The sequence below is a fragment of the Prenolepis imparis genome, unplaced genomic scaffold, assembly GCF_030444845.1.
Source record: "Prenolepis imparis isolate NDT839.2.m4 unplaced genomic scaffold, iyPreImpa1.0 SCAF_1, whole genome shotgun sequence".
Lineage (NCBI taxonomy): Eukaryota > Metazoa > Arthropoda > Insecta > Hymenoptera > Formicidae > Prenolepis > Prenolepis imparis.
The window spans coordinates 15,388,962-15,412,187 of NW_028141159.1; the positions used below are offsets into that span (position 1 = coordinate 15,388,962).

At 33.2% G+C, this 23,226-nt stretch overlaps 1 protein-coding gene across 6 annotated transcripts; it reads right to left on the reverse strand.

Moving 5' to 3' along the window:
* Positions 1-495: 495 nt before the first annotated feature.
* Scgalpha (sarcoglycan alpha) lies at positions 496-19,508 on the reverse strand. Of its 6 annotated transcripts, none has more exons than XM_083057982.1 (11): positions 18,480-18,859; positions 16,838-16,965; positions 15,840-15,979; positions 15,590-15,765; positions 15,296-15,397; positions 10,197-10,371; positions 9,419-9,660; positions 3,059-3,130; positions 2,354-2,497; positions 1,082-1,150; positions 496-1,010 (listed from the first exon to the last, which is right to left on the reverse strand). In XM_083057982.1, exons 1-11 carry the CDS (start codon positions 18,590-18,592, stop codon positions 986-988), a joined length of 1,386 nt encoding a protein of 461 aa, XP_082914108.1. In that variant the 5' UTR covers positions 18,593-18,859; the 3' UTR covers positions 496-985. The 6 variants fall into 6 exon arrangements, 5 of the variants coding, with proteins under 5 accessions (XP_082914108.1, XP_082914068.1, XP_082914185.1 ...); XM_083057942.1 differs by lacking the exon at positions 18,480-18,859 and adding an exon at positions 17,596-18,113; XM_083058059.1 differs by lacking the exon at positions 18,480-18,859 and adding an exon at positions 19,202-19,508 and having other exon boundaries at positions 498-1,010.
* Between the last annotated feature and the right edge of the window lie 3,718 nt (positions 19,509-23,226).

Consider the following 23,226-nt stretch of genomic DNA (forward strand, 5'->3'; position numbering starts at 1 on the left):
AAAATTATTCATAAATTATTTGTACATTACTTAATGAAACAGATTCTAAATAATGAAATAATTGATTTTAAATGCTTATTCTCAATGTGAGAACAAAAATCAATGTACATCTTTAGAATTATACATTTATTTCTTATTTCAATATATATATATATATATATATATATATATATATATATATATATGCAAAAACTCTTGTTACGTTACAATTATACATACATTAAATGTTATGCCATTTACTTGATTATTACAATACATAAGTAGATATGTATACACTGAGAGAATTTTCTCTTAGAATTTACCCTGAAAATCATGGTAATGATGGGACAATTATATAGTATATGGAAAGAATTTTATAAGAATTTCTCTGATTAATATTTATCACAATAAAAATAATAATATCTATCACAATAAAATATAAAATATGTTTAATTAATTTTACTATGCAGTTTAGTAAAATTAATCAAACATGTTTTATATTTTATTTTATATTTTTATTTTATTTGTGATAGATATTATTATTTTTATTGTAATAAATATTAATCAGAGAAATTCTCATAAAATTCTTTCCATACCATATTGTCCCACGATTACCATGATTTTCGGGGTAAATTCTAAGAGAAAATTCTCTCTGTGTACAATGTGCAACATATATTGTCTAAAAAAACACTGTTCTATACTGTTCTATACAACTCGTCTACTCGTAAAAACATGTTTCGGAAAATTTTCAAGTCGCAAATCAATTTATCAAAAAACCTTTTAACATATTGAGAAACTTTATATTGCTCGAAAAGCATGACGTAAATACGTGTTTACGGTTAGCAATAAGAAGCGACGCGCGCATATTTAATATCTGATTCAACTTGCAAATTTGAAGTCGATTTCGATGAGTTTGTAGTCTTCGGCCTCGAAACGTGTTGATTGAAAGCCACCCGCGAGCTATATTCATTTAGCAAAACCATGTTTTCGCGGGTTGCTCGTATAGTCAGAAATCGGCGCGTAAGCTGGCACTGTGAATCATAAACGGATAACGCACAATTAGAATATATCGTACGCGTAAAAGCGATTCAGAAATACTTACAAATTAGTCGGCCCGGCATAAGGTGGCGGATTTGGACGAATATACGGATTGCAACGTTCGCCGGAGATTCTGAAATATGATATTTATATTAAAATCACAAGGCAATCAAGGCAACCTTTAGACGCAAACAAATATATATAAAAGGCCGAACAAGAAACGAGTGAAAAATTTGTTAATATTTTTAAAACATATTCTTTTTAAATGTCCTCTTGAAAATAAATTTTTATTTACATGACTTATCCGAATTAAATTATCCGAAACTTTCCGTTTTGTATTCACGCGATATATATACAGAGTGAATGCGTTACGTGGAAGTCGTAAAGAGATATTCGTACAAAGTCGAATGAATCTTCTTATTCTTTACAAATACTCTTCACTAAATTATATAAGTACATTGTGCGTGAAACGTGAAAAGAGAATTTTCTCTTAGAATTTACCCTGAAAATCATGATAATCGTGGGACAATGTAATATGGAAAGAATTTTATGAGAATTTCTCTGATTAATATTTATCACAATAAAAAATAATATAATATCTATCACAATAAAATATAAAATATGTTTGATTAATTTTACTAAAAGTATAGTAAAATTTACTAAAAGTATGGTAAAATTAATCAAACATTTTTAAAATTCTTTCTATACCATATTGTCTCACGATTATTATGTTTTTCAGGGTAAATTCTAAGAGAAAATTCTCTTTTCACGTTTCACGCAATGTACTTATATAATTTAGTGAAGAGTATTTGTAAAGAATAAGAAGATTCATTCGACTTTGTACGAATATCTCTTTACGACTTCCACGTAACGCATTCACAATGCGATTACGTTGAATTGTATTGTTTTCTTTTTTTTGACTGGAAATAATTACGATGTCACATATTTCTACAGTACACGCACTTGTACGTTTGATTAATGATTCTGCTTGTGAGTACGCACGATAATATTCTCTTCGTGAGAAATAATGTCCTGCTACGCTATAACACGATAATTTAATGCAATATTTTTTACGTATTATCTAAAATCTGAATCTTTTCTCGGGAGAGAAGTTCCGGTGCAAAAAAATGCTTATAAATACTCATCAATCATTATTTATGATTATCATTATTTATGACTTATGACCATCAGATTTTCAAAGATTAAAAGCAGTATAATTTGCATAAGTTTGTGAAAATGCGATAATTTATGTAAAAACAATTCTTTTTACAGCGTCAATTAAAATAATAATTAACTTGTCGAAATTATCTCTTTTGATCTTTGTAAATCATTCTACCTTGGACTTGGCGATATAGAATCATTCGGACTCGATGGTTGAGCTGACAGAGATTTCAAAGTGCCTCTCTCCGACATGGCATATTGCACCATTTGTATTCCATTATTTCCAACTCCTTCTACTGGTGTTGGTTCTCGCTTTTCGCTGCAAAAATATACAGAAATATATAGCTTTGTTAAAACAGGATTTTATTTAAATTCAGGAGAACATTAAAACTTCACAAAAATTCAGATTTATTATTCGCGTTTATTTAATGTGATAAAAATAATATTTAGGAATGAATAAAGTTAAAATCCAACTTCAAAAACTTATTAATTATGATTAACTGTGATTTTTGATCGTTATTTATTATATAAATGATTACAAACATTGTTAATCTTTATAAGTTTTTAAAAAGCCTGTAGATTTCAGAATATATTATAATTCAATAATAGTTTATTATTGTGATAAACATGCAGACACGATAAATTAATAAATTAAGAAATTAATAAATAAGAAAAACTGTATATAAGGAAATAATCGAAAATAAAACTTTAATCTGAACTAATTGAAATGGTAAAATCAACTGGTTTCTATCAATTTGTTATATGTATTATGATTCACATCAAACAAAATTAGTAATACTTTAATTATGTTGCGTCACTGTGCAATAATTAGTATCCATTAAAAATCTCAAATAAATTATTTACGCAAGTGTGAACATACCTAATTGGTTGTTCCCTTATAAGGAAAATATTAAAGAGTTCATCAAAATATTCATCTGAGTCTGGATCTGTCCTAGACAAAATAAAATATAAATATCTACGTTTTTTCATCGAATATATTTAAATAATAGCTGACTAATTAACATCATTAAATGCAAACGCCCGGTTGGTTTAACATTAACATTTGCGTCAATCATAAATTATATTATCCAGATTACATAATTTAAACTATATAAATACGAAGGATGACAAGTACGTAATGGTATATTACTCTTTTCTAATGACATTTTAATTATTATATTTACGTCAGAACACGTCTCTTGCAAACTTCGAAAACATAAACATACAAGTTACAGTAAAAAAAAATAAAGGAAAAACACTGCAGATATTTATGAAACTAATTGAATAATTTAAACGTTTTCAAACAAGTATAAACAACATCTACGATCCGTTCATTTATTATTAAAATAACATTTATTAATCCATGTTTTGCAGTAAAAACTAGAGGTTTATGCATAGCCGTCAAACAATATTCCAATCATCTTTATAATTGATGATGAGGAAATATTACAATAAAATATCATTTTAATTCAAAAAGTGAAATTCTTCTATGACAAAAGTCTTGAAAATTTCTGCCAATATTTGTATTAACATATTTATTAATGCGATATAACGAAATTTTGGCACAATGTGCTTATAAGGATCCCTGAAATTTCAAACAGGTACATGAAAAAGTTGCATCATTTAACATTTAATTGAATTTTTATCACGATTTATATATATTAATCATAAAATGAGAAGAAAGTTGATAGGACGTTGATTAAAGGGAAGGATGAAAGAGAGCGCGGTAAAACCCGTTTGTCGCATAATTATGGAGAAAACCTTTTATTGTACGATAAACTTTTACGATGATTCCATCGAAAAGAGAACGCGAATGGTTTTCTGCGAGCTTCTCTTCGTCCGCGGCCGCAACCGCCAGAACTTTTTAACGAGTCATATCGCGTCTATGACGCGTGAGTCCTGTTCCTGTTTGCGCAGTGCCCGCATTATCAACCGCGTGATTACCTTGATCGCACGCGTGGATCACGACTGACACGGTTTATGTCGGGGCCCTTGGGGAGAACACGAGCGGGCTGGACATGAACGCGGAACGTGAAAATAAACGCGCGAGATCGCTCACGACTCTCTCCGCGACTCTCCTCGATTGTTACTTCAATGAATCCCGATTTCCCCTCTCAATGCACGCGAAATGAACACGGCTACGTCAGTGCTGCGTCAATCGTCACGTGTAACACGACGTAATTGACTTATTATCGCGACGCGCCAATGAAAATTGTTGCGCCCCACGATACTCGAAGACACGCACGCACTCGGACGCGCGAGTGCGCTTTGGACAGGGTCGGCTCTTTTGCAAACGCGCCGATTATCGTACACCACAGCCGGACAAGCCGGCGACCCGATTAAAACTCTGCTGCATTCCATTTAATCGCGTCTCCATTTATGGCCACGGATTGAACCCGTTGGAATTTTTAGTGTGCACAAATTTCGATACGAGAAAGGCGTCTTATAAAGGCGCCAATATCGCGACGTTTTTATTACCGTAAACATAGAGGTAACGTGTAATGTTACAAGTTTGCTTTATAGTATAAATTATAAAAACATGAAAAATTTGTGTTTTGATTGATAATTTATTTCACCAAATGATAATGATGATTCTCATAATTATTTATAACGTAGTGTTTAATAACAGACACACTTGATAATAAAATACATTCGTGTTTATTTTCTTGACGGTTGTACCTCGTATATTGACGCGAGCTGTTTATTAATTGCCTTCATCGCGAAAAATATTGACGTTAGATGCGATTTCGCGTGTCGTTCTTGAATACATATTATCATTGTAAGGTTCAAGAGGTTTTTCATAAATATTTACGATAAATACTGATATTCTTTGACGCAGAATTATAATAGATTCACCAGTGTTATCAAAAGCAATGTATATTACATATTACGTGCAAAGGTAAAAGTGTCTCAAAGTTGCTGATAAAATAATAAAAGAACGCTGCAAAAAATATATTATTGGATTAATTATTATGAAGTGTGTTGTAAACTGTAATCACAGAAAGAATTTATTTGATATATATGTTTAATAATTTCATAGCCTGACTCCATATGAATCAAATGATATATGTCTTGTAATAATTTTTAATTTACGTGTATCTCTCATACAGCCATAAAAATACAAAGGCCTTCAATCACTTTTCTATAAGTATCCAGAAAAAAATTGTAGATTTTATGACGACACTTATACGATAACTTTGCAAAGCGGCTTTTGTAGCTGTGTAAACATTATTTCCGGTCAGTTCACGCCTTTTAGCGGTAGCTGGCCCATACCGCTTTTGTGACTGCAGTAATTGAAGCGTTCACAGCTGATATAGCGTTATGTCATTTTGCAAACTCGTGGATATTATTAGAGAAAAAAAACTATTTTATATATCCTATTAAGAATAAAAATAGTTTTTCTAATAATACATTAAATAAAATGATATATCCTCGCGCAACACACACATACATCAATATCTAAAAAAATCTCAATTTTTCAAACGCTTTCAGGTATCTTTTACATTCTTGTTTTGTGTGTTTGTAACAACATATATATCAAATAACAATTAAATTTTGTTGTAATTATTCTTTTATATTTTTCGCAGTTGTTGCCTTTTAAACAAATTTTCAATTGTCCATATTACTGGAACAAGATTTTAATTATTTTTTAAATCAGAAGCTATATTAATGGTTGCTTGAAATTGTTAGCTCAATAAAGAATACTGATTCGTTTTTTCATAGCATGTATAAATTTCCAAAATAACAGCGTTCTTTTTTCATGATTATAATACACCGATCGTTGCTCGATTATATATACATCGCGATAGACGAGAGAACGATAGAGCCCGCGATAGTGAGAAATTTGAGCAGACACGCGACTTGAAGAATACAAAAGCCAGACGGTGTTTACATGCGAGGGTAAAATTAGCACATACGCGGTGCACGGTCGCTGATCGGCGAAAATCGGCATCGATCAGCGACACGTTCGATCTATTTCCACGTGAATAAGCGAGCCATACTCGCTGATAAGCGATTCCATTGCGTCACACCGATTCCAATCGCGTCACGTACCATATGACCGTTGATCGTGAGGCACCGATCTCTCGCGGTCACTTACCCGTTCATCGCACGCACGCACGCACGCACGCATGTTGCATGCCACGCGTTTAGTTAGTTAGCATATGTGTGTACACGCGCGGCGTGAAAGAGATCAAGCGTGCGAATGGTAAGCATAGTGTACGCAGACACGTCAAACGAGCCTTTCTTTTCTCCCTGATAAGAAAGATAGTGTGATCAGGTGACACGATTTCGCTCAGTCATTATCGTGACTAGGCATGGCCATTTAAAAAGAAAGATATCGAGTTTTTTTTTTAAATAACATTAGCGCGATATCATCTGAAAAATTCTGTTAGACACTAGCAATGCTATGATAAATACAATGTCGTCAAAAAGTTGATGTGATATGAAACTCGTCAAGTTGACACCTTTTTATCTTTCTTTCTTTTTCCACTATTATTTTCTGTTCTTCTATTCTTTCTTTATACACAGAGAGAATTTTCTCTTAGAATTTACCCTAAAAATCATGGTAATCGTGGGACAATATGATATGAAAAGAATTTTATAAGAATTTCTCTGATTAATATTTATCACAAAATATGAAACACACATGTTTGATTAATTTTACTAAACTGCATAGCAAAATTAATTAAACATATATATTCTATATTTTATTGTGATAGATATTATTATTTTTATTGTGATAAATATTAATCAGAAATTCTCATAAATTTCTTTCCATACCATATTGTCCCACGATTATCATGATTTTCAGGGTAAATTCTAAGAGAAAATTCTCTCAGTGTACGGTTTTTCCTGAGTATTTTCTTTTTTCTCGGTTACTCCATCTCTTTTCTTCTTTCTATTCCTATATTATTATAATGAGAAGCTTTATCGCAGACCATTACTGGCACAGCCAATTGTTAACTGATTAAGCAAAATACTCCAAGCCGATAAAAAATGGTTACCACATTCTCGAGAATATTTGAAAAAATTGCAATTAGATTTAGACAGTTATTTCGATAATTTATAATAGTCTGTGAATTTCGAATGATTGAGATGGCTGTTGTGGGAAAAAAATGCGCTTCGTAAGTAAAAAGATCTTAAATCGAAAATATTATAAGCAAGATGATAAATATCATCGATTCTGTGACGCGTTATCAGTTTAATCGTCGTTAATGATCTGGACCCAAACAAGTTTGACGATCGACGAACTAAAACAGTCGTATTTTCTTTTACGAGTGAAAAAACGTATTTGTATGCGTAACAAACATGACGCACATTGCGTTCATAATAAAATCACACTTAGATTGGTTACATCGCATGTACAAAAATTCCGACATCTATAATCGCCCGCAACCGGTTATTTATATCGCGTATGTATATATACATTGTACTCCGACGACTATGTAATTTTAATCTTTTTATCGCCTCCAGAAAGACACATTGTTCGCCTCTTTGTCGCGACTCATTAGTCGCAAATTAGCCAACCCTGAATGCTCGTTTTTATTGCCTTGAGCTGCAAATAAAGAAAACTGGAACGTGATACTGTATACCTACGGCAAAATAAATAGTTCCTCATCTTTATATATATATACATATAAAATATATATATAAACTTTATCTAATTTTAAATTATGCTTTGTTTTAGCGAAAACTTGATTGCATCTCTATTTTCTAGATCTTTAAAAATTTTCAACATTAAAAATTTTGATGATTAAACATATCTGCCAAGTAATCGTCTGAAATAATGTTCGTTCGAAAGGAAACAACTTTAAATTTAAAATGTTTTCCGGCGATAGTCGACAACCTTGCACGTGTGAAACTATACATCCGATAACAATCATTTTCATACCGTGCATTATAATTACCGATATAATTATACGTACGTCAAATGCTTCCGTTCGCGGTTTGTATCAAAATCAATATTTTACAATCGTGTAAGTTTCTTGCTTATTCCCCTTCCTATTTCTTCGCGAATGTCATTCATACCTGGGCGACCTTATCCTTTTCTTTTTTGTCAATGTGACACGCAACAGGTATGTTTCATCTGACGATTTCTTCGCGATATTCCGTAAATCAAGGAGAACTGATTCCCGTGTGTTTTTTATTATCGTTAATTAGAATTATTTATAAATAGCAAGCTTTTTTTTCGTAAATATATATGTATGTATATATTATATATATATACTATATATATTATATATTTTATATAGTTTATATATTGTATATAATGTATACATACGTGTATATATAATACATATAATTATATATACGTAATTGTTTTTGTTTTTAATTTCTTATTATTGCTTTATTATTATTGTAAAATTGTTTGTCGGGATACATCTAATTTATACGATTCTTGCATTCGTTAAAATATTATGCTGACTATTTAAAAAAACAGTGCTTTACGCTAATTCTATCCGTCTAGACTCTGACTTGCGTGTTCTTCGTTTTCGTTGTGCGTCACGCGCAGCAAATGCATACTTTTCAAATTTATTTACCGAATATTCGTACGATTTGACGCATTTTGATCGTGCCAGCAAACTTGTCAGATATCTACTTATGAATGAAACTCATTGTAATAGCATGTAATAACAAATACAGACACAACAATCTCTTTCTATATGATCGAGACTGCTGTCGTTAAATGCGCCCCACGGTGTACTAAGTGTATTGAAATTTTATCAAAATTAATATATATCGTAGGCTTTCAAAGAATATTTTTTGTGAACGCAATCAACCAAATTAAAATTGTTCAACGTTTTGATCCCTGCTACAGCAATCACATTGCAACAGATTAAACAGATTATGCATGCATTTCCTCGACGATTACGAGACACTCAAATGTAATCTTAATTTTCTCTCATTGTCAGTCAACATAAATGCTAAACAGGAAATAATGTCGTCACCCATACGTAAGTGACCACAACTACAGATAAGAAATGAAGATAGCATTCTTGTCAAAGCATTAAAATTAAAATTAACTATATACAATCGATGAGAAGCAAAATATTGAATAAAAAATAAAATAGCGAAATCTACATTAAATGACAAGGAAAAAAAAGAAATGAAATATGAGTTTTTATTAAAGGAAGGAATATATGCGAATTAAAAATAATTTTTTCCGGAATGCAGATGACCATCGCGTTAAAGTAGCTCCGACTGGTTCTCCTCAAGCAAGATAGTAACAAGCGCTTACATTTTCTCGTGATGTAGACAGAAAGCGGTGCTAAGCAAGGCGCCTAGCACGAGAAGTAGGATGACTGGTACGAAAATTGTGGTGGCGATTTCATTGAAGTAGCTCCTCGTGGGTATGCTGGCTTTTGTCGAACGGGCCCAACGCCACTCCGTGTGCTCGGAGATGCCTGACGAAGGTAGTCCTACAACGCTGGGACCCCGTCGAGCGCTTTCGTGCTGCAGACTCTGCTGGTCCTCCTCTAGCTAGAGGAAATAACTGTTGTCTTAATTATCGCTAATGAAAAGGATATCATAAAATGTCACAGAAGTAAATGCTCGATTTTCGGATAATTGTGACACATCCTTGCATGATAATGCGCCAATCAAATATATAATCGATCAAGATGAGTTTGCGGAATTAATATTTACGTAAATTAGAAAAAAAGAATGTTTGTGCGACGATTAAACAAAATATTCAAGAAATACTGATTATGATAGATATAAAACGTGCATTGTCATCGTGCAATATACTTGGAAATGTACCAAGTTTGTCTGACAAGATATATTAGATGCTTGTATGACTGACATATGATAACATGTTGTATCATGAGTGCATAATTTTTTGGAAGGCAAATAGGCAAAATACAAGTAGGTTATAAATTATATAACAGGCAGAGTTGATTCTTTAGGTCTTCACTGGTGAAGATAAATTATTTCCGAGCTATAATATGACGTATTATAATAACAAAGAAAAAAGTATTGCATATATAACAGAGCGCAGTTTAAGTCAATTAACTTACTAATCTGAAGGAACACCAATCCAATCTGAACTCAGCCTCTCGGAAGAGAATCTCCACACTGGTCCTTTTGAAGTCTCTAGGACACGATGGCATTTTCCAGAGCGGCTTGACTTCCTCTTGCAATTCGTTCAATTCTTGTGAGAACGGCATCGTACTGCCCAATCTCACGACGACTCTGAAACAAAAAATCTTTTGTTCGTCACGATAACGAAGAATTAACATGAAAACGTAATATAAAATACGTCAATCGAATCAAATCAAAATTCACCGGCGTCAAAGAGCTATCATTCGTTATATTATGAAGAAACTTTGACACTCAACAATCAGGCGACTCATATCGCGATATTCACTCTACACGGTATTTGCGTCATTCTCGTCAAGGATTCTTTTAAGTAGCACGCGTGGGACTTTTGGTCGTAGCATGCATTAACAATTAAATACAGCGTGTGCACGCGAACAATTGTTCTTCTGTAAATTATTAATGCTATCGATATAAATCAATATCGTTATTGCATTTGAAGAATTTTATTATTAATCGCCACTGTTTGTCAGAAATATTTGATTTTAAATACGATCTATATTCCAATATGAGTCTTGATTCTTGATTATCCGAAAAAAGTCTTGATTCTTCTGATTATAGCTAATCATATTTTAATAATTTTATTCAATCTCATCTTTTTTAATTGTTATTGGTTGAATAAATCTAAATCGTATATTTCTGCTGAATAATATTCTACAATTATTTCATAATACTGAGCTTCTTTACGTACAAATAACAGTTTAAATTCGATATCTCTCGCAAATAATGTCAATACATTCCTTGAGGCTAATTATTACGAATAATTAACTGATTTTACGCGAATATTAATTCAACGTTTACAACATATGTTATCATGTGGCTAGCCAATATATAAAATTGATTTCTGTGTTTGCTCTACACGTTTATATTTAATTTTTATTTTTAACTGAATAATTGTTTTTCTTTCTCGTAATTATTGACTAGAAATATAGCGAAGTCAAATGAATTTTTTTTCCAATTTAAAATTTTGTCTTTGTAAATTTTATCTTTTGAATCATACACGTGCATGACTCTCCACGTGCAAGTAATATATGTATATTTGTACTTTATATACGTTTTTTGTACAAAAATTTACATTATACTAAACAGAGGACGAAATATACTGTCCCAACAATTTTGCAATCGTTCCTTCCGGTTTTCATGCTGATACGCAACACTGATACGGTGCACTGATACGTATCGAGTGCACGAGGTGGCTCCTTAGGCGCGGCCTTATCACTTGTGGAAACAAGTCCCCGCCAGTCAGTCAGCTAAATGTTTCAAGCGTGACGGGAATGTCGCATTTATGTTAGGAATAATTGCCGCTGGCACTGTCGGTGGTGTCATCGTACTTCGCGCGGCGCAATAAGTCTGAAAGTGACAACCGACGCGTGCAATATGTGCGATCAATCAGCGTAATCGATTTATCTTGGTCGCGAAGGAGATTAATCGTGCCGCCTCATCTCTCGTCGTAAACGCGATTTCGAACCTCCATTCTGTTGCGCCGAGCATTACGATAATTCATTGTCAGTGTCGGATAGCACCTTCTGAGAGACCTCGAGCGCAAAATTTCGTTGAGAGACGATAAAGGATCAGTCTGGTCTTGACCGTCCAACAGTTTGCACGTTCGTTTAATTAAAAAAAATTTTTTTTCCTATCCTTAACGCGAAATACAGGTATCTGCTGTCCCAAAAAGTGTATTTTTTGACGGTACCAATCGATTGATCTCGCCGTCGTGAAAGATTAATCGCACCGCTCGTAGACGTAGCGAGATTTTGGACTTTCGTACATTTCAAGTGCATACACGTGTTTAACGCCACTTCGGTTGATCGAACATACAAGTGCGATGATAGTGTACGTTGGTGATTCACATATTAACATATGAGAGATATGCGAGGGCGTCATGTCGAGGCGTGAAAAAAGGTAACGCCGCCGATTATCCGAATCTGCCGAACGTATATTGCATGTTATCGGAACAATAGCGATAATTCGTAGCGGACATTCATTCTTGATTCTGTTACCGTTGCATTTTTTTCTGACAATAGTCTGTCGACAGACACGATGTACAGGCAAGTGGGAATGCATTCGCGTTACAGATGTAAAGTTGCTGTTTTAGAGGGAGAGAGAGGGGGGAAATAAAAGTTTTTATCCGAACATGATCATTGCGCAAAAAAAAGGAGAGCATGCGTTATAAAAGTAAAATTAAAAGAAGGGAGAAAATTTCTCCCAACATTATATTTCTTGGTTCTTTTTTTTAATTTGCAAAAATTATTATCGATGAAATAATCTCTGTTACATGATCCGTTATAAATATCTTTTATAAGAGCCACATATATACGTGTCATTTTCAACGCTACATTCAAGGAAAGAGAATAATTTATTTTCGAATTTATATATATATATATATATATATATATATATATATATATATTTATAGAAAAAGTTATCTCACATCTTTTTCATAACGACTGATGATTCTATTTTACTTAAATTACATGCGATGAATCAGGTGTATGATGAATCAGAGCATCATTTATGTAGCAATAAGTATAATCTCGAAACAGATTAAAACATATTTATCTAATATTATTAGTAATTGTCCTTTTTATTCTCTTTGAGAAAGACCGTTGTTTTCAATCTCGTCTTGGTTTCAAGACACGTCATGGCTTAAATATAAATTTGAGCTGCTTCATAATGAATCGATATCTCGTTGCGAAACTTTGCCTCGAGGTATTTGTCCAAACATAAATCTACATCGGGAATATATAACGTACGTTTCTTTCTTCTTTTTTTTTCGCTACATCCCGCGTCACGTCCCGTATATCGCATCGGTGCAACGATTTCGTAACGATTGAATTTCTTTTGATGCAGCGCGCTCATGTCGCATGCAGATACGTTGTTTTTATGTCACATGTTGTTACACCGGAAGGAAGTCTGCCCACGCCGCGCCGCGCTTCAATAACATCAACACCGCGTTACGCCTCGTCTCACTCATTCTGCGTGCGCGACAAAATTATTTTCCTCGATGGTTTCGCGCAAACAAGTGTATAAAGCAGGGTTGGCAAATTTCCACATTTTTTAGATAAAGTCCATGCCAGTGATAAAAACCGGTATTTTCCGGAAAAAACCGGCAAAAACTGGTACTTTCTAATAAAAACAATAAAATAAATAAAAAAAATTTTTATATCTTTAAAGTTTAAAAAAATTTATTTTATATATTAATTTGAATTAAAGAAGATTTTATATTTTTCTTATTTTTTTAATCATAGTGATTAATATGATTTATTAATTAAAGCAAACGCATATTTTTTCATAAAATTATATAAATATATTTTAATGTAATCATTTTTATAGTTTTTGCCAGTTTATTCCATTGGATAAAAAAGTCCGAGACGGTAAAAACCGGAATTTACCATGGTTTTTTCCACTTACTGGACTTTTTCGGCCAACCCTGGTATAAAGATGAGCAAAATTCAAGTCCCGAGATTCGTCGGTCAAAATTAAATTATGAAAAAACCTACACTCTCTCTTAAATAAACGACCAATCCAATTTTTTTTTTTTTTTTAATTACATTCGCTGGAAGTATTCGTGTCTGAGATTTTCTTATTTTTTCCATTGTTTTTTTTTATCTCGGATTTTAATTGCGAGAAATAACAATCATTGTCTGTAACAACAATACGCGGTATACTTATCAATTAAAGAAAATCTACATCATTCAGAGACGTATTTTCCTTCGAAAAGTACGACAGCAATAAAAGCGGGAATCGAATCGCAGTATCAACGTACATGCCCATACGATAAATCATGATCGTTGATCCGTGGAATCAGAATCTTAGGGGAGTCACTTGGGGAACTCACAGTAAATTTCTAATCAGAAAGTCCGTAGGGCTTGAAATCGAAAGTTTATTCCCGAGAAATGCGAAAAATAACAATATCGTTATTCATTCCCGGATTTGATGTGAAACATGACATACTTTTACGCGAAAAAACGATGTCTCCGTCTCTATGGATCAGCTCATTAAAGCGCGCAATGGACTCTGCATGAAAGGAGCACAATAGGAATCGTGATTTAATCAATAAGATGATGTAATCAATAAGAATTGTAAATTGCAATTCAAGATGGTTTGTGCAAAACTCTTTAGCGCGTTGGCTGATTTATGTTAAGAAGAACTGAACTTTTATATTAACATTTTATATTATATGCATAACATTATGAGGTCGTGCAACGAAATGCTGTGAATTTGCTTCACGATTCACGATTCGCTTCGGAAATGAATTCAATAAATATCATAAAATATCACAATTTAATAAATATCAAAATTATCATTATTTGGAAAATATTCTATAATGAGAGTGTGCTTTATAATGTAACGCATATCGAATCAAAGATGATTGACGAAAGCATAACAAGACTGCAACAGTTCGCTCTTCTAATGACTCTCAAAGTTCTCGGCCACAATTAGATTAAACATATCCAGCCTGCGATAAGAAAGCGTACCTACGTTCTTCCCGTCGGGCACATAAACGATAGCTTATATATGTGTAGGAAATAGCAATATAATATTATTTTAAAAACAACTGTGCGTCGCAGATGCACGTCACGATGTTTGATCGGACGATTAGTACGTCAGCGATATCAGAGAAGCTGCTTGATCTCTCATTCTGACAACATCACTCTCATTCTCGTGTAACCACGTTACTATATTTCTACAAAATTTCATTGACTTTAGTTTGTAATTGCAATTTGTAATAAACTAGCGTAAAAATTAGCTAATTGTCTCAGGTCTCAGTAATGTTTGATTAGAAAATATTAGAAAAGATTTCATTGAGGAGAATTATCGCTTATTCTTTAATTATTTTTATTTGCTATAACTTGTGTGATCACGAAGATTATTTGACAATTAATTAGTTTTAAATACTTTGTAGATCGAAAGAGAGAAAAGTCATAGCTGAAAGTTTTATCATTCTACTCACAGCAAAATCTACTTTAGGGGCTTCAGAGAGTTAAATTGAGTTTGATAATCTCGAAACGTGACTCACCCTTCACCTTCGCTGGGTTTCAGAGGTAAACGAGCTCCGAGCTCAATCGCAGACGCCAAAAAGGTCACGTACAAATCCGCGGCACCTTTCCACAACTTTTTCCTACAATTAAAAAGAATGGAATGCGTTTATCGCACCAACGTAATTATCGAATTACCGCATGTTACGTATGTCATTATCGAAAAATTCTCCCTGCCTTGTCTCGATCGAGGAAGGAAACGACAAATGACATACGTTATCGCTATCAAGGACATTGAAACTGAGAGAATTGAATTTTCGCTTAATGCGACAGACCTAAATATGTCGAGGAGCTTCTCGGTGCGATTGCGATCGAACATGTCCTCCACGTTGAGGTTGTCGATTTTCAAATGCACCTCGTACTTTGTCAGATTCTCTCTCTCAAGTACGTTCATATCGAGTACCTTGTAACGGGTTTCGTAGGTGTGTTTGTTCAGTCCCACAATCTCCAGCTAAAATTATCATTGTAATTATTACATAACATCGTCAATCGCGAATTAATAATATAATAGCGATTGTGTATTACCTGAAAGTATTTTTGATCTTTGGGCGCTACTCCGTATAGAAAACCGTGATGATCCTTCTTGCTATAGGTATAATGTATCCACGATGGAAGATCGGGAGCGTTTAGTAAAGAAGGTTGATACGAAAATTGATCGGGGTGTCCTGAAATAAAACGGCACGGATTATAAACGTTCGCGATATTCGCGTCGGAAAATATCTTTCATAAAAAAAAATGATAAGAAAAAAATATATAAAATAAAAGACTTTAATGTATATGATGTGTTTGTGCGAGTTATTAATAAAAATTAAAAATGGGAAAGACAGCGAAGAATTTCTAGTGAAAATCAATAAAATATAACAATAATTTTTAACATTGATAAAAGAATATAATTGAAAGTACATGGTAAAATAAAAAAAATATTGTCTATGAATAATGTCTGCTCAAATATCCAAATATCGCGATATAAAATCTCTCTAAGATCCTTTCACTTTTTTAGATGTGATTAATCAGTTCAAGTTTAAGAATAAGAATTTTTTTATATTTTTTTATGTCAGTGTGGAAAGTACACTTTTAATCTGGGAAATATAATTATTATAATATTATCTGAATACCGCGATAACTTTAATGACTTGTTTCGTGTATCATTGAAATTGTTTGAAGGCATTGAATTAGAAAGTACCGCGGTATGCGACAATATTGCCTCTAAGGTTAACGCAACGACGATCTAACAAGTAATTGTTATTCGTAGCATGTTTTACGAATGACGTATGAAAACTTAAAGTGTATTTCGTAATGTGAAATGGATTATCTTCGGAGATATCCACGTGGAATAATTATAGCTACTCGATACTACATATTTTTTATTTTTTATTATATTTTAATTATATTTCCATTTATGATATCAAGGGTCCTATATGATATCGAGAATTTATAGAGCTATTAAATAAAAATGATAAAGAATCGCAAGCTATTTCTGACGGTTAAAGAAAGTTAGAATAGACTGAATATATGTATCTTACCATCTGCACTCCAGTCGAAAGTCTCCGGTCTGATGGGAATGACAAAGACCTCCGTCATTAGAATGCTCTCGGCGGAGACGAAGGCCACCAACGTTGGTAGTAATATTACTCTCGGGTGCATGATCGTGCTGGAAAGTGTCAACGGATGACGCCGATAATAAAAAGATTGATGACATCGAGACACGATCACGTAGACGATAAAAATCTGTAGGGTTTTCGACCCGGGCAATCGAAATCGCCCCAAGCAAACCTAATTCTCGCAAATTCGTAAAATAAATGCATCATCGAATGACCGAAATCTATATATTCGCTTCTATAATTTACATAAAATAAAGTTCTATAAAAAGTTTGAAAGAAGTCCGAAAATATTCGATTGGAAGTTTATTAGACATTAATATATCGTATAGTTATATTTCATTAAAAAAGACAATAATAAGAAAATAAATAAAAATAACAATAATTTCAATTGTGTTGCATATTTATGTATTAAAATAACTATTTACTGACAATGAGATTACTAATTATTTACATTAGCGATATGTCTTTAACATGTTTTAATAACATTCGGGAAAGAATTTATATATGCCTTAGTCGAAGTCCGAATTAAAATTAAAGATATCTAGCATTCATTCTTCGTATGCATATCAAACTCGCTTCTTCGTGAAACGTGTGACGTCTCTAAAATTATATTTATGCGATAACGCTAGTACTTTCGTAAAAACTACGCGAGCTGCATAAAAGACGCGATTTCTATTTACGATGAAATAGTGTACGATTTACGTTCATAGCGATTTTCAGCGAAACTTGTACACGATACGTCTGAATCAACGTTATGATTCATACACGGTCGCATAATGCAAAAACCGCGGCGCATCCTCTGCTTTTATAATTATTCTGCATTCAATAACAAGCGAAACGATACGTATAAAAAAGTACGTATCATTTCCGATTGAACATATACTTTTCCCTGTATCACTTATTTCGAATTGTTTTTGCGCAGGGGTTCAACATTAATATTAGTCAGGCGCAACAAGGGCTTTTGTTTTCTGCGATGTAAAGTCCAGTTTTTTTATATAGAGTCGTAACAACAATCTTTTAAATCGCGTTGGAACTTTGCTCACATCTTTCTTTCTTTGCATCACGCATCAATCATTTGTCTTTAACTTACATATTTTCATATTAATATCTTTTATTTATATATATAGTTAGACATATAAAATATTTTATTATTAAATAGAATCCTAGAATGAGAGAAATATATTCTAAATTTTGTAGATATCGTCAAAGCAGAATGCAAGCTTGAAAAATTTTTCAAAAATTTAGAAAGTAGTGGGATAACTTTTTTGCAAATTAAAGTTTTTTTTTTCATAAAAAATTAAATGGATACAAAATTAATTCTATTTCAAAAAGAGATACTATGTAAGGTAATTTTTTATATATTTTTATATTAAAACAATTTTTAATTTAAAAAATACATGAATTCTTTATACAAAATTACAGAACAATTTTTTATGTAATGTAGAATTGTGATATGTTATTTGTCTTTAAATAATCGTACTTGGAAATTTCAGTTTGTGATTTATGTTTCTGATTACAATATAAAAATATATCAAATCATATTTACGATATACTCTTGACTTACTATTTTTTCTGCTTCTCTTTTTCGAACACAATATTAAAACATATATAGTCTATCAAACATTTAGATTCACTTTTGCACATCGTAGTCAAATTGCAAAAGAGAATAATAAACATTTAGATTCACTTTTGCACATCGTAGGCAAATTGCAAAAGAGAATAATATTCTAAATACAATACAGTTGAGAAGTCATTGAAGGGCACGCGTTTTCTTCGAGATCTTTACTTTCTATTGTATTAATTGATGCACGACATATCCCTGAAAATCGCTATAATATTCTAGAAAAATTTGGAAATGAACTCGGGGAGAGATACAATCGTCGTATGTAAGTCAACTACGCGAATGATAAACCCAGAAGATCTCTAAGCAGATGCAGCTCAAGTCAGTGTTGTGATATTTCTGGCATACCGCTTTAATCTCCCAATGGGTCGCGGAAAGTGGGCAACGCGGTATCGATTATTATGCGAAAGAGAGCCCGGATCTCTTTCTCTCTCTCTCGTCGTCCAAAATCTACTTTCGACGAATCTTACTCCGAAAAAATACACTCGACTGACGCGTCGCGCTTCGAAAATCCGCTGATTCTCCGACGTCACATCGTCATCGTCATCGTCGTCCTCGACGACGACGATGTTGTCGATCGAAGTCGGTCGACTTCCGTCGCTCGTGCGTTTCCGACGTACTACGTGAACGCACGCACGCACGCATATACACGTGCCGAAACTTACGTTTCCTTCCGTTCACGGAAATCGGGACCGACTGTCGCGATGCAGACGACACCCGGGTCAATGCGATGCGAGGTGCACGGCGGAACAAAAACCGCCGGCGACGCGGCGGCCGGAGCCCCGTTTCACGGTGACACAATCGCGTGCAGCTTTGAAATTGTGCGGCGCGAACAATCGGGGATGATCGGCAACGACGGTACGTCGCGGATATTACGTCCGGATCGAGACGACGTCGGGAGAGAGAAAAAAAGCTCGGAAACCGGGCCGAGAGACGGAGCAAAAGCTCTCTGTATTTCACATGCGCAGCTGTAACATCGCTTCCGACTACACGCGCCGTTTCTTCAGGGCCGTATTATTTCCCCGAATCGTGGAATCCACATCCCGGAGAACGCAGTTTTTATTAATGTTATAAACAACAAGTTAATATCGGTAATATTCATTTGATATACAGTGTCCGAAATATTGCATTTAAATTCATTCAATCGATTCTGTGTGTAATATAAGCTTTATATGTTTTGGACAAAATATATGTTTCGAAAGAAAGATAACATAAGAAAATATAATTAATTAAAAATATACATTTTATATATATATATTTTTTTTAGTTTTTTTATTTATTTTCATTTTTTAAAAATATTTTATTTATTATACGATTAAAGTGAGATTGACCCGAAAATAATTTAAACGGATATTTAAACAGTTTCACAAATTATTTTTATTATGAATTACAATTAAGGATAGATAATAGAAAAGATAATATATTTGTGAATTTCGTTTCTTAAAATGAAATTTTTCTGCTTCTTAGAAACAAGTGCTATAATAGTTCGCTTCTATTTCTGTCGTTATCTTCAAACTATAATGAATCTCTTTCTTCTCGTTTACGATCCCCGCTGTCATAGCTTATTTTTTTCGTATATTAAAAGAGAATTGCGAGCGATTTATCTTACAATAACATACACACTCACTCTCTCTTTCGTGCACAGATAATAATGACGTTGGTTGATTTGACCAATAAGTTTCCAACAAATGTAATCGCTTTCATTGACGCAACTATTATTATCGCTTTTCACACATCGCGACAGCACACTTTTACTAAAACTTTTGTCCCGCTCATTATCATGACTGATATTAGACGAGTTTTTACTTGTTAGTTGATCGAAAAACTGACAGCGACTGTCAAAGAACAGCTAACAAAGAATCCGATTGAACAAAAATTATCAACTATACAAGGTTACATGTCGTGACGTAAATCCACTGCGTCTTTCCTAGTGCATGCACTTAATTTCGATTGTCTAAGATCTCAAATCAATTTTTCTTACAAAAGACTTACATTAGTTCCGTGTAAGCGCGCACTACCTTCAATAGCTCTTGATTTTTTGTCCTCGGATTTTTATAAAATAAAGTTGATAATTTTTTATATATAGAAAATTATAAATATTGCATTTTTTATAATAGTATCACGTATATTAATTTATTTTGAAAAAGAGCCATATAAGCAAAAGTTGTCTTATGAAAATATATTAGAGAAATAATGTGTGTCAAATTTTTATTCGAATACTTGAGGAATACTTTCAATATGCTTAAGTAGATGACATTTGTCACTAAAAGGATTTAAAAAAGTTATTTTTTTATGCATTATTCTCTGTATTTAAAATGAGATAATTCAGTTTAAAAAAAAAGGAATAAAAAATGTGTAGGGCGATGAAAAAGATGTTATTAAATACATATATATCTATATTATTATAAAAAATATATAACATGAGCGACATAAAAGTTACATATTATAATAAGATACATTTATCATTCTTCCAATTTAACGTAAAAAATATATATATATATAAGCTTATATATATATATATTTTATGTAAGCTATAACTTTAGTTTAATTCTTATAAAGAATATCTCTGAATTCGTATTCTTCTGCATGCTATGGAAAAGTTGCTGTGATAAAAAACGCTACAAAAACAAACCACGCATTCTCTTGTGTAATAATAGAAAAAAATTCAATCAGAAATTTTTAAGCGATAGCCAAAAAAAAAGGAAGAGGGGATGCATCGGCAAACTTTTATTTTAAAAAATAATAATTTTACTTTACAGCTTCAATATTTTATTTTATAGAATTCTCTCTCTCTCTCTACAAAAATGTCATGAAACTTGGTTAAAAAGATTCTTTATCCAGTTATCGCGCTTCGATTTGAATATCATTCGCAGATATCACACGCAACATGTCACATTAAATGCGTTATTGCACATACTGTTAGATAGGGCAACCTGATAGATCTCCTGAATGACAGTTCCACATCGAGGTACGAGATTTAAAAATAACATAGTTTTCATAGAAATCTGCAGGATCGACGCACGCATACTCTTGTACGCAAATTCGAAATTTATTGTGAATACCCTTACGAGTGCTTCCCGAATTGTCATCGGCAATTTTCTCTGATTGTGAGCCTAAGCGAGAAACAATCAAGCACGTCATATCGATAACGTTGATCTTCGTTCGCGCGTAAAAAGCCCCGGCTCTGTCATCTCTAGCCATGCCGGAATGAGATACAGGAGCAATACTGGAAAGTATCGATCCTGTGTCGATTGCCATTGATACTTGTTCATCGCCGTTTGTTGCGACACGAATATTTCACGGCGAATATCGATAAACGATATACCCCCTGCCTGTTGGAGCGTGCAATTTTTTTTCCTCGTTTTCTGAGAGTCACGCACAGATGACTTTGGTCTTTTTCTAAAATGAGCCATCCGATTAATTCGCGATGAACTTTCCTCGTTTATAATCGTTAAATTATATATATATATATATATATCTTACGTTTTCTCACAGTTGAATCTTCCATATATATACTCGTCTATTTTTGTAACATTTATATTCTTTATTCATTCGAATATGATAATCATCTTACATTATCTAAAATCTAAAGTAAATTACTGGATTTATTCAGATAATATGAATTATTTTTTCGACTCTCCTATACTCATGTGAATTTTAAATTTATCATTTTGATTCAATTATGAATTTATTCATTATAAATAACAGATAAATATTTATTAGTTATCTTCTTGAAATTCGTATCTGTCACACAATATTTCATCATTACATCATATATAAATATATAACTTTTCTCATTCTATTCATTAATGATTACATCCGCAAAGATTGTTTCTTTCTTTTCTAATTATTATCCAAATAAAATTACCAAATGGAATAGAATATATTTTATCCTTACACAGAGAAAATTTTCTCTTAGAATGCAGTTTAGTAAAATTAATCAAACATGTTTTATATTTTATTGTGATAGATATTATTATTTTTATTGTGATAAATATTAATCAGAGAAATTTTCATAAAATTCTTTCCAATATTTTCCCACGATTACCATGATTTTCAGGGTAAATTCTAAGAGAAAATTCTCTCAGTGTACTTATTACTCGATTATTTCAGAAATTATCTACTGAAATTTAATTATTTTGTTTTATTCTTAGTGTTTAATTATTTTGATCTTTCTTTTTAGGTGAAATTGACGAGAGATTCTCTCGTTTGACAATCGATCGATCGTCGTCGAGGGAGCATTTCGTTGTGGCGCCCCGCACGTGCCGCACGTGTCCGCCAGCTGCACACGTGATAGACACGGCACTGCCTATTGACGTCCGCGGTAGGCGTGTCTTGGTCGCGGCCGATAGAGGGATATATTTACCGCGCGCACACGACTTTTCTCTCTCTCGTGCGCCAACGCGACGCAACGTAACGTAACGCAACGCAACGCGTCGACGCAACAGGGACCAGCTTCCTCTCTCTCTTTCTCTTTTTTTCTCTCTCCCCGCGCATTCTCTTCCTCTCCTCCTTGTCGCGATTGACAATGTGTACATACATACTTGCAGAACGCGGCAGCGTTGAGGTCGGACGCGACGAGCGGTGCATCGGTTCACGGTGCGCGAGCATGGCTTCTTCTCGGCGCGGGGGTTGACTTTTATTCTACCTCTCGTCCGTCTTTAATTACTCGTCGTCCCGACGGACAACA

Coding starts and splice junctions, on each gene's coding strand:
- Scgalpha (XM_083057942.1), bottom strand. CDS start 17,711: ATGCGCCGCGGTTTTTGCATTATGCGACCGTGTATGAATCATAACGTT. Junction 15,980..16,837: donor TTTCGACTGGAGTGCAGATG/GTAAGATACATA, acceptor GTTTTATTTCAG/GACACCCCGATCAATTTTCG. Junction 10,372..15,295: donor AAACCCAGCGAAGGTGAAGG/GTGAGTCACGTT, acceptor TTTTTGTTTCAG/AGTCGTCGTGAGATTGGGCA.